The 12769-nt window shown below is 42.2% G+C and overlaps 1 protein-coding gene across 11 annotated transcripts in view; it reads right to left on the reverse strand.

Moving 5' to 3' along the window:
- The window catches only part of LOC147030298 (sentrin-specific protease 1-like), a 147741-nt gene that overhangs the window by 102442 nt on the left and 32530 nt on the right, over window positions 1-12769 (reverse strand). For all 11 annotated transcript variants that reach the window (XR_015056297.1, XM_085874218.1, XM_085874213.1 and 8 more), the window contains 2 exons: window positions 4587-4755; window positions 2526-2620 (listed from right to left, as the gene is read on the reverse strand). Coding sequence is in view for 10 of the 11 variants with exons in the window: in XM_085874218.1 (XP_085730344.1) it covers window positions 2526-2620; window positions 4587-4755 (264 nt within the window). In the remaining variant the exon portion in view is untranslated. The remainder of the gene's footprint in view (window positions 1-2525; window positions 2621-4586; window positions 4756-12769) is intronic.

The raw sequence follows: 12769 nt of genomic DNA on the forward strand, positions 1-12769 counted from the left end.
TCCAGAGAAAACATTTAATATTTTTTAAATCCAAGATGGCCACCAAACCATGTGACTTGTGACGTCATAATTTTTACCACGCGTGCACACCCGATGGTAGATGATAATTGCAAATTTTCACTTCGATTGGTTAAGCAGTTCCAGAGAAAACATTATTTAATATTTTTCTTAAATCCAACATGGCTGCCAAACACTGGGCCCGATCCAGTTGAAATTTAAAATCTTCATTCCAGATGACTGTTCCATCATAACTCTGATGTTTCACATTTATTGATACAGTAGTTCCAGATTAAACATTAATTAATATTTTCCCTTCAATCCACTATGGCTGCCAAACGATGTGTCGTACATCAAAAGGGGGTGAGAACTTATTAGTCATGGAGAGGCGGTCGTAATGGTGGAGTTTCGCCTCGATCTGTTCAGCCGTTTCAGAGAAGAAGACTTTTAAAGTTATCAATTTTCAATCCAAGATGGCTGACGAACCATGTGACGTATGACATCACAAATTTATATTCTGCTTCCAAATGTGTAGTGAAACAAGTCTGTGAAGTTTTGTGTTAATCGGAAAAGGTGCGTTTTTCTATCCAAGATGGCCGCCAAACAATGTGACTTGTGATGTCATAATTATCATATATGCAGACATCATGGAAGATGACAGTTGCAAATTTTTGCTTCGTTAGGTTAAGCGGTTCCAGAGAAAACATTATTTAATATTCTCTTAAATCCAACATGGATGCCAAACCATGTGACCTATCAATCAGAAATTAACAAACTTGTATTCCCTACTCATGTGCAATAGGTATGTGAAGTTTCCCCTTGATCAGAGTAGCCGTTCTGGAGATGTTTGAAGGTTTTAGGGTAAATTCAAGATGGCCACCAAACCATGTGACCGATCAAGAAGAAATTAACAAACTTGAGAAAGCACCTCATGGGGAATATATGTGTAAAGTTTCGTCTCAATCTGTCTTGCCGTTCTGGAGATTTTTAAAATTTATTCATTTTTGATCCAAGATGGCTGCCGAACCATGTGACCTATGACATCATAAATTTAAATTCAGCTTCCTATCGTGGACCCTAAGCCTGGTGTTGGCGCAGTGGTTAGGGCAGCGGCTTGGGATCCAAAAGGTCCTGAGTTCAAGCCCCGTTGGGCCACTGAATTAATACACCAGGGGGTTGACTCAGCCTGTCATCCTTCCGAGGTCGGCGAAATGAGTACCAGTATACTGGGCCGGTGTATACCCCGGTTAAAATAGGTGTACCATACCCCTGTGTCGTAAGAGGCGACCAGGGTTGCGTCAGGAAGGGCATCCGGCGTAAAACATGTGCCAAATCACTATGCGGATCATACGGATGATCCGCTGTGGCGACCCCTAACGGGAGCAGCCGAAAGAAGAAGAAGAAGATCGTGGACCCTAAGAAGTTGAACTTTCGTGGAAATCGGATAAGGTCTGTTTTTCTATCCAAGATGGCCGCCAAACCATGTGACTTCTGAGGTAAAAAAATTTTTTACCATGTATGCAGACTTGATGGAGGATGGCATTTGCAAATTTTCACTTCGATGGCTTATGGAGTTCCAGAGAAAACATTATTTAATATTTTTCTTAAATCCAACATGGCATTCAAACCATGTGACCTATCAATTCAAAATTAACAAACTTATATCGCCTACATGTCCCGAATATAGTTGTGAAATCTCCCCGTCATCGGACCAGCGCTTCTGGAGAAGATGTTTGAGGGTTTTGGGGTTTTTTCAAGATGGCCGCCAAACCATTTGACCTATCAATTCAAAATTAACAAACTTGAAAAAGGACCTCTTGGGGAATATATGTGTAAAGTTTCGCCTCAATCTGTCTGGCTATTCTGGAGAAGAAGATTAAAAAAAAAAAAACATTTAAAAACAAGATGGCGGCCGAATTAAGTCATCGATGACGTCACGAAAAACATTTTCGACGGTGAATTTAGTAGATGATGCTCAAAAAATTTCAGATTTTTCCCATGTGGCGATCGACTTGACGAATTTTCAGCGGTATACCGCTTCACCTATGACATCACGAAAAAAATCACACGTGTTCCGCATAGGGAGCTTAGTAAAATGTATCAAGCGAAAAAAATTTCCATTGTTTCAAAGGATGTCCAAAGTTTATCGTTTTTTTCAAGATGGCACCCGCAACACGTGACCAGTGACGTCATAATTATAAACTGAGTGTGCTATCAAAAAAGATACATACTATGGTGAAAATTTCGTGTCGATCAGACTTAGCATCCCTGAGAAAATGATTTTTAAAGCGAAAAAGCCCACGACATGCCGGCGGAAAAAGAATAATAATAAGAAAAAAATAAACAGAAGAAAAACAATATGTTACCCAGTCCATTTGACTGGGTACCCTAATTATCACAGAAATTATTTACATGTGAATATCAAGTAGATTACAGTATACACATTGGCATGGTTGCATAAAACGACGAAACCCCAAAGTGTCGAGTACGAGCAGTGTGGTGGTATCGCAACAATTCGTGCAACTCACGATTGGCTGGCCAGACGAGAATGTATACGGCTGTTGAAAGGGACAAACTTTCGGACAAGCTGCTGGTACTTTTCTTTCTCTTCGTGCTGGAATATCTGCAGCCACACACCGCAGAGAGTAAGTGGGGTAGAACAAATGATAAGGGTTCAAGAATACACGAGGCCGACAACAGCATTGTGGGATGTAGTGACAGACCACACTCCATTCTCAAACACAATGTTCTGTAGTCGATAACTACGGAGAATATCCGACGAACAAAAGGTACAAGTATCATCTATGCATGTTGATATACAACAAAACCTGTACCAACAACCAAAACTTTACGGAGTGAGAATTTGAGCCCAATTAAGTCAGACGATGGTCCCATGATGGGTGGTCCAGATTTAGGTCCTTTTAAAAATAGCAGGCAAAGAAGCCGAGGGATTGCAAGGCAGATAGACACAAGTTTGTGCAATTGAGTGTAGCGTGGACAATGGACAGTGAAGAATGGAATTATTGACAGACAGTAACACCAGCACCAGAACGGTAGGTTGCAAGGAAAATCTTGACTTTCGAGTGAATGGTTAAACAATCCCCATCCAAATTAGTAATTTAGGAATCTCCCTGAGCACTTACTTAAATGAATTTCAGACAGTTTTGATGTAACATCAGTCAAGTGGATGCTGCGATTACCCCAAACCAATTGTTTAACACGAGTAACACCTACACAAATCACAATACCATTGGTATGTACACTAAATGGCCAAAAGTATGTGGACACCTGCTCGGTCAACATCTCATTCCAAAACCATGGGCATGAAGATGGAGTTGGTGTCCCCTTTGCTGCTATAATAGCCTCCACTCTTCTGGGAAGGCTTTCCACTAGATGTTGGAATATTGCTGCGGGGATTTGCTTCCATTCAGCCACAAGAGCATTAGTGAGGTCGGGCAATGATGTTGAGCGATTAGGTCTGGCTCAGTCGGTGTTCGAATTCATCCCAAAGGTGTTTGATGGTGTTGAGGTCAGGGCTCTGTGCAGGCCAGTTAAGTTCTTCCACACCGATCTCGACAAACTATTTCTGTATGAACCCCGCTTTGTTCACGGGGGCATTGTCATGCTGAAACAGGAAAGGGCCCTTTCCCAAACTGTTGCCACAAAGTTGGAAGCACAGAATCATCTGGAATGTCATTGTATGCTGAGCATTAAGATTTCCCTTAACTGGAACCAAGCCGCCGAGCCCAAACCATGAAAAACAGCCCCAGACCATTATTCCTCCTCCACCAAACTTTCCAGTTGGCACTATGCATTCGGGCAGGTCACGTTCTCCTGGCATCTACCAAACCCAGATTTGTCCATCGGACTTCCTTCCATATGGTGAAGCGTGATCCATCACTCCAAAGAACGAGTTTCCACTGCTCCAGAGTCCAATGGTGGTGAGCTTTACACCACTCCAGCCAACGCTTGGCATGGCGCATGGTGATCTTAGGCTTGTGTGCGGCTGCTCGGCCATATAAACCCATTTCATGAAGCTCTCAACGAACAGTGCTTGTGCTGACGTTGCTTCCAGGCAGTTTGAAACTCCGTAGTGAGTATTGCAATCGACGACAGACGATTTTTTTCCATGCTATGTGCTTCAGCACTTGGCACTTGGCAGTCCCGTTCTGTGAGCTTGTGTGGCCTACCACTTCGCGGCTGAGCTGTTGCTCCTCGACATTTCCACACAAAAATTGTATACAAAAATCTCGGCTAGTGGAAGAGTGAGGTGACAGAGGGTAAGAGGCAACAAACTTACAGAAGGGCACCAAGAGGACACAACAAGCAAGGACATGAACGGACAGGTTATTCCACACATCACCCTCCCTTCCATCCCAATATTCCTTTCCTCCCATTCTATCCTTTCTTTTTCGATTTTAAATATTAAACTCCCCCAACTTCCCAAATTCCCAACCCCTGACCAAAATTCCACAAGTGAACTAAAAAGAAAAATAGCCGTAAAAAGAGACCAAATATTTTAAACACTGTACATAAGGTTAAGCATCCAGTAAAAAAAAAAGAAAAAAAAGTGAAGCTGCGGTGAGTACCTGTTCAATTGTGCAGGGGTACTTCTGCTGCATACGGCATAGGACGCTGCAGCGTGAAGGCAGGAGACAACCGCCCATCTTGGGCAATGAGGACACAGGACTGCTGGGAGCAAAAGCTTTTTCATACGTGGACACATAGTGGGTAGTGTTACTGGCTGCATTCTGTGATCTGTGGATGAGACCGCAAACAATGGAGGTTGGAAAACTATAATACCTCCAGCAGCATAATGCTGCTGTGTTGCAAAGGCCTACACAATCAAGCTCAGTTGGCACACACAAACCAAATGCACGTTTTAGTGGTCTTGAGTTTAAAGACAACACAAGACATAAAGGAAGTGGACAAAAAAAAATGTAAACACCAATGCAAAGTCACTTAATAGGGCATTGGGCCACCATGTGTGGCAAGTAAAGTCTGTATGCGCTGTGGCATAGAATCCACCAGCGTCTGGAATTCTGCAGGAGGGATTCTGCACCATTCTTCCACGAGAAAATCAATCAACTCATACCTGTTAGATGGACGTGGAAAACGCTGTCTTTGGTATCATTTCAGAATATCCCACAAATGCTTGATTGGGTTCACATCGGGCGACTGAGAAGGCCATGACATTAGGATAACATCAGTGCCATGCTCATCAAACCATCGGGTGACCACACGTGCTCTGTGGATGGGGACATTGTCATCCTGGAAAACACCCCTCCCAGCAGGAAAGAAATGCTGCAACACGGGGTGAAGATGATCACTCAGGACTATTGATAAGAGTAGTGATTGGCATTGAAGTTGCCTTCGAAGTGAATGACTGCACCAAAACCATGCAAGGAAAATGCAACCCACAAGATTACAGAACCATCAGAAACCAAGCACTCAGAGTTGTAGAGTTCTTTAAGTTGGCGCCACATGTGCACTCATCCGTTGGTCAAGAACATGGTGAAGGCAGATTCATCTGATGACATCACACTTCTCCACTGCTCGATAGTCCATTGCATGTGCTCTTTGCACCAATGGACTCACAAACATGCATTGCCAGGTGTGATGAACGGTTTGTGCACTGCAATCCAACTATGGTATCCCACTCTATGGAGTTCTTGGCAGACTGTTTCTTATGAAAATGGCTTCTCGTGCCGCAAGTTGAAATTTACAGTCAATCGATCTGCAGTTGCTTGCCTGCTTTGGCTTGCACTTAAAATTAATGCAAGGCCATCATGATCCTGGAGTATGCGCTTCCGCCCAATGTTGCCCTTTGCCGATGATGCGTTTCCGTCAGAGTTCCATGCCGACACCACCTTAGTCACCGTTGTTCATGAAACATCAGCAAATTGAGCTGTGTGTCACTGAAGTTCTGGCCAAATGCACACCAACAATCATGCCCATTTCAGTCACTGATGTCTCCTCTCGCAACCATGCGAGCCATAATTATAGGCAACCAGGTCTGTGCAGCATTTTTACACACGTCTCCGAGCATGCTGGGATATTATTTGCTAAATTAACACATGGCCACACCTACAGTCGTGGCCAAAAATATTGGCACCCTTGCAGTTTTTTCAAATAACTCACAATTTTCTCAAAAAATAAGTTGAAATTGACGAAAGTATTTGGTCTCGACAATTCTTTATTTCACTGTTAATATTACAGAACCTTTGATTTTGATTCAGAACTTAATATCTCCTTTTAAATCAGAAACTAAAAGGAAATGGCATTGACAACATTAGTGACACCCTGGACTAAATAATCTGGGAGCACAGCCTTTGGACAAAACTGCCATCAAGCACTTCCTATTGGCATGAGTGAGCTTCCTACGCCTCTCTAATGGCAGTTTGGCCCTCTTCTTGTGCAAACTGCTCCAGTTCTCCCAGATTTGAAGGGTGCCTTCTCCCAACTGCTGTTTTCAGATCTCCCCACAGGTGTTCAATGGGATTTAGATCTGGACACATTGCTGGCTACTTCAGAACAGTCGAGCATTTTGTCTTGAACCATTCCTGGGGCTTTATGGAGTGTGCTTGGGGTCATTGTCCTGCTGCAAGACCCATGACTTTCAACGGAGACCCAGCTTTCTGACACTGGGTTGAACATTGAGCTCCAAAATGCCTTGGTAATCTCCTGATTTCATGAAGCCATGCACACATTCAAGGGTGCACAGCAACCCCAAAACATCACTGAACCTCCTCAATGTTTGACTGGAGGGAAGGTGTTCTTTTCTTTGAAGGCTTCATTTTGTTTTCTGTAAACATAGAGATGATGTGCTTTCCCAAAAAGCTCTAATTTGGTCTTATCTGTCCACAGGATATTCTCCCAAAAGGATTTTGGCTTGTTCAGGTGTGTTTTGGCAAACTCCAGTTAGGCTTTCTTTTGTGTCTGTCTCTGTCTCTGTCTCTGTCTCTGTCTCTGTCTCTGTCTCTGTCTCTGTCTCTCTCTCTCTCTCAGCAGTGGGGTCCTCCTCGGTCTCCAACCGTAGAACCCCCTTTCATTGAGTTGGCGAAGGATGGTCGTAACTGTCGTACCTTGTGTCTGAAGGTCAGCTTGAATCTGTTTGGCAGTTGATCGAGGTACTTTCTCCACCATTCAAACAATCTTTTGCCGTAACCTTCGATCAAGTTTCCTCTTGTGGTCATGTCGGGTGAAATCCAAAAGTCATTAACATTTTTTTTAAAATGTATTTTTGGCTCTGAAATATTCCATAGACATCAAATTCAGGTAAAAATTGGTATTCATACTCATCTTAGTAAGAGTCAACTTATTAAATACCAAAATAATTGATTGCATACATATTTTTTGAAAAAAATGATTTTTTGATGATTTTCTAAAAAAATGACGTTTTTTGACACGAAAAAAGCCTGTTTTTACAAAGCTCAATTTTTTTTTGAAAGCATCCCTCCAGTAAATTTTTGATTTGTAATGACAGATCATATCAGAAATAACTGTTCAGAATTAATTTTGATCATATGGAACAAAATAATTTTTCACCATATCATATCAACAACATGAACATTTTTTTCCGTCCCTTCACATTGTACTATACCGAGAAGTTGGTTGGGACTGAACTTTCACGTAAAGTACATATAAAAAAATGCTATTCAGACATCTCCCATATCATTACAAATGCAGTAAAACAGATTTCATTTAATTTATATTTATAATGTATATACACTCGAGGCAAGAAAATAAAATTTAAGATTTCTCAATTCTATCGATTCCGTCCCTTCGCCATGATTTTTTCCAGAATTTTTATGCATCAAGTGACTAATTTGAAATTTGGTGTACTTATGTAGCCCAACTCATCGCTTCAAATTATACTCTTTCCTGGAATTAATACCCTCAATCAATTTTGGACTCGAAGATTATTGTACCATCTTCCGTCCCTTCGCTTTACGGGACTTTTGGATTTCACCCTGTCCAGAGAAGTTGGCCACGGTCCCATGGGCCTCAAACTTCCTGATAACATTGCGTATGGTGGACCCAGGAACTTTGGAGATGGACTTGTAGCCATGACATTGTCCGTGCTTGGCTACAATCTTGTGTCTGACATCCTCAGACAATTCTCTGGGTTTCATTGTTTTCTCCATGCTCATTGCAGTACGCAGAGTGACACAAAACAGCAGAATGACTACGTTTCTCGATTCAAACTGGTTGAATGAGTGATTTATATATTGCAGGCACCTGCAACTCACCACAGGCGAGTTCAATTCCAAAGTAAAGGAGAATCACCTGCTTGCAATCCAGTTATTTCTAACAATTTCTGAACGGTGCCAATATTGTCCAGGCCATTTTAGGATTTGTGTTATAAGCTCAGATTTAATATTTTTTTCAGATTTTTTTTGTTTTGTTCCACTGCAAACCACATACGTAAATACCAAAAGATTTTTTAATTTCAAGAACTTTCTGGAAGAAATGGTGCATTATTTGAAAAAGTGCAAGGGTGCCAATATTTTTGGCCACGACTGTATGTGGAATCCGTTGCTTTCAATATACTTTGTGTTCCTAATTTAGAGGCGATTCCATTTTTTGGGGTTCACTACCTGTACATGAATTCATTACCTGAAGAAACACTTCAAACCAGAATGGTATGAAAGAGCGATACCGATACGGACTATGAACTAATTCTCGTTCCCAAAATAAGATGCGTCTTAAATTTGTATGTAGAATAGACTTCCAGTTTCCACCCGTTGTTTAGAGCAGTGATTCCCAACCTTTTTCTGATTGAGTACCACTTGGAGGTCCCATACTGTCGCCGCGTACCACCTGGTCCCAGAAAAACTCAATTCGATAAGATATCAATTTATTCACAAGTAGAACACACAAATGAACTAACTGTCAACAAAGAAGAAAATTTAATGCGAGGGCTGCATCTGTTTCTTCTCCACCAGCTGGTCGATGCGGGGCATTACTTTGCTCACATCACATCGGAAATCATGCCCGGGCGCAGCAAGACGGTTCTGGCTCTTTGACTTGATGGTCATCATGGCTGAGAACCCCTGCTCGCACTCCCACGTAGAGGGGACAATCAGTAGCTGGGGAACAGCGTGACGGGCTAGTGTCGGGTACAAGGAGGCCATGGTCACCCAGAAGTTATTGGAGAGCATTCCTTGTGCTTCGTCTTTGCTGTCTCGTCAGCCTGGATATCTATGAGCTCCTCTTGTTCCCCGGTCCCGACAGGCAGATCGCCTGGTTCAACAGAAAACGGATTGGTGATGTAGGCACAACATGTAATGTCTGGGAAGTAATGCATCAACTCAGTCTTGAGCAGTGAGAGGTGACGGACGATTTCTTGGGAAAATTCATCGTTGGGCTCGCTCTCAAGGGTAGTCAGGAGTTTGAACATTCCGTAGCGTTTGCTCTCCACGTCATTTTTTTTTTAAGGTTGAGCCTGAAAGTGCTCGCGAACCACCTGGAAGGCCCTCGCGTACCACTAGTGCTACGCATACCACAGGTTGGGAACCACTGGTTTGGAGGGATGGGGGAGGGAAATGGTTTTGAGTTTAGCCTGTTTCATTCCTTGAGTAATGTCCCCGTCCCCAAAGTCTTGACTCTCCAACATTTGTCGTTTAATCAAACAATCCATCTTTCAATCCCTCTCGCCTCCGTCTATCAATCTATCTTTCAACCCTTCTTTAACTCCAGCTACACATCCATCGCCAGTCCCTCGCCCTTGAACTTCCAAAAAGTAACACCAACTCCTCACGATTCTGCCCTTTCTTACCTTTCAAACCATGTAATTGCCATGGGAAACTTCCCTCACCTGAATCCACCTGTTCGTTCCTCCATCTCAAACTACTCTTGTTGTCCTTCCACCTCCCACCCCCACTTCACACCATCCCTTTCAAAACCCCTGTTCATTCCACATCCTAAACCAACTCCCCCACCACCATGGCGTCACGAATAGTAATTACCCGATTAACTCAGTGCAATGACTCAAATTATTTACCCCATTAACTCATTACCGATAGGCTATAATGTACAAAGGATCCCTCTGCATGTGCAAATCATTGTGGAACTAAATAATTTTTTTATTATTATTTTTTTTCTTGCAAAACTCCCCAATAAAACCTGATCATTGGCGCTATGATTGTCATCATCGTGTGAGATAAACAACAGCTGCTGCCCACTCGTAAGGCGGAATTTTAAATAAACCCATTATACCGGTACACTGAAAAAAAAACAATGGGTAGATATACCGAGCTGTGTGACACAACGATGAACAAATCAAAGAAAGGTGGTTACAATCTTTAAATACCATACATTATTTAAAAAGCTTTGATGGACTCGGCGACACCTGGAACAGTGACATGTACGACGTCAAGACGTACCAGGAAGGAAGTACAGTAGGTTTTAACTCTTAACCCTCAGCATCCGGGAAACCGTACAAGCAATCGAATTTTTTCTTTGCCCCCGAGACTGTTTTTAAGGAAACTGCCAATTAGTTATTTATATGAATCGGGTGTGCTTTAGAAGGCCTGTGCCGAGTCAGTGATCTGCGATAGCGATACCGGAATAATCAAACCGGTGCGTTCCGCGATAGCAATGGATCCACACCTATGCCGATTACAAATACTGATCTCACTTTAAAACAAAATAATTTTTAAGACTAGAAGGGCACTCGATAGAATGCATACCTCCACCCTGCAATACCTGATCCACAAGAACATATCAGGCACAATACATTTTTTAAAATATCATACTCCATATATGTTTTGGCCCCACCTCTCAATGGTGAAGAATCACTTTAAAATTTAATGATTCTCGCGCCCAGATACAGATTTGGATCTTCACCAAAATCAAATCAATTCGTCCTCATCACACACCCAATCTGTCCACAAAGTTTCATCCAAACCTGTCCACAACTTTTTGAGATACCGTGCTATATATCGTTTTGGGCCCTATCTCTCAAGGGTGAGGAATCACTTAAAGAAATTATTGTAGCCGGATACAGATCCGGATCGTCACCCAATTCTAATCGGTTCATCCTCGTCACACACCCAAACAGCCCACCAAATTTCATCCAGATCCATCCACAAATTTTTGAAATATCCTGCACACAAAGGCAGACAGATAGACAGATAGACAGAAAGACAGACACGGGTGAAAACATAACCTCCTTCACCTTCGATGGCAGAGGTAACTCGTTGAAGTTGGAAGTAAAATAACCGCTCTCATCATAAGGGGGGAAAAAAAGCTCCATGCAGAAATACTTTGCAAAATTACAGCGCGTCAACGATGTGTACATCATATATGAATACGTAATGGCTCATTGGATCATTGCGTATATTTGGAACCTACGTAAAAAAACAAAAAAAAAAAAAAAGTCCTTTTACTTTTATTTTTAACAACGCTGACATACCAGTGTGAGCCCACTGGTATATCAACATTGAATTTTTCTTTTTAAGTTGGGTGTGTGACAAGGACGGATTGATTAAAATTTAGTGAAGATCCGACAATTTTTTTTAGCGATTCTTCACTTCATTACCTCTAATATTCAAAGGATCCCTAAGCGTGTACAAATAGCCATATAATTAAATAGGTTTCTTTCTGTTCTTCCTTGCAAAACTCCCCAATGAATCCCATTAGAAGCAATCATTGGCGCCACCATTGTCATCGTCATGCGAGATAAACAACACCTGCTCACAAGAGGGGGGGGGAGGTTATGTCGATTGCCGATATCGGTACTGCAGATGTCGTCATCGCGTGTGCCAATATTCGGCAGAAGACTAGTTTTTTATAGCTTTTTACTGAGCTATAATACTTACTGAGCTCGCTAGCTGAACACTCACCTTCTATTTACGACTATACTCTTTAAAATTATCCTGCAAGAATAATGGAAGTGAAGCACAAAACTGAACCCACTTTTAGCTCACCTGGACTTTAATCTGGTGAGTTTATGGGATCGAGCAGTGTCCGCAGGTGAGTCAGTCAGTCAGTCAGTCTGTAAACACTTCAGTCATTATCACTTTAACCAAACACACGATTTTAATGAAACTTGGCCACAAGCTTCATATCTGACAACAAACGATGGTGAATTTGACCGCATCAAAATCTGCTCTCATTGAGAGGGGTCTACGTGGGGGTGGGGGGAGGTGTGGGGGGAGGGGAGGGGTGTGAGTTGGCACCCTAAAATAGGTATTTGCACTCTTCTCGGAAACTACACACACAATTTCAATTAAACCTGATGACAACCTTCAACACTCGTAATGTACCGAAGTTTGTCAATGGCATCAAAATAAATAAATAAATGACATCAGGGTCTAGGGGGGTCTACGGGAGATTTTAGTGACTGTTGCTCCCGATTCAGGTGAACTTCAGGACGTGCGGTCCTATTTTCACTCTATCAACCAAATTCTTCATAGTACGAGAAAATTTGCAATTTTTTGTAAAGACAGAGTGCATAATGTATGTCATGAATTAATTATCGTGCGTCATTTGTGCGTACGTCAGAGGAATCTGCAATGGACCATTACGTATTTTTGGAACCTGTGTTTGAAAAAAATTAAATAGCGATGTCCCAGTACAGTATATACCAGTATGAACCCATCAATACATCGATATCATGGGGGCGGTACATCAACAATACATCAACACCTAGTCCAGAGTGACATCGTTGGTTTAAAATTGGTGGACGAGCAAAGTGATTGCTCATTTTATGAGGTTCATGCCTCAACAACACAATTGTGATGATGACGTGTGAAACGAGAAGGAA

This window comes from Eptatretus burgeri, chromosome 3 (genome assembly GCF_056783735.1).
Source record: "Eptatretus burgeri isolate ZD-2024b chromosome 3, Ebu_testis_v1, whole genome shotgun sequence".
NCBI lineage: Eukaryota > Metazoa > Chordata > Myxini > Myxiniformes > Myxinidae > Eptatretus > Eptatretus burgeri.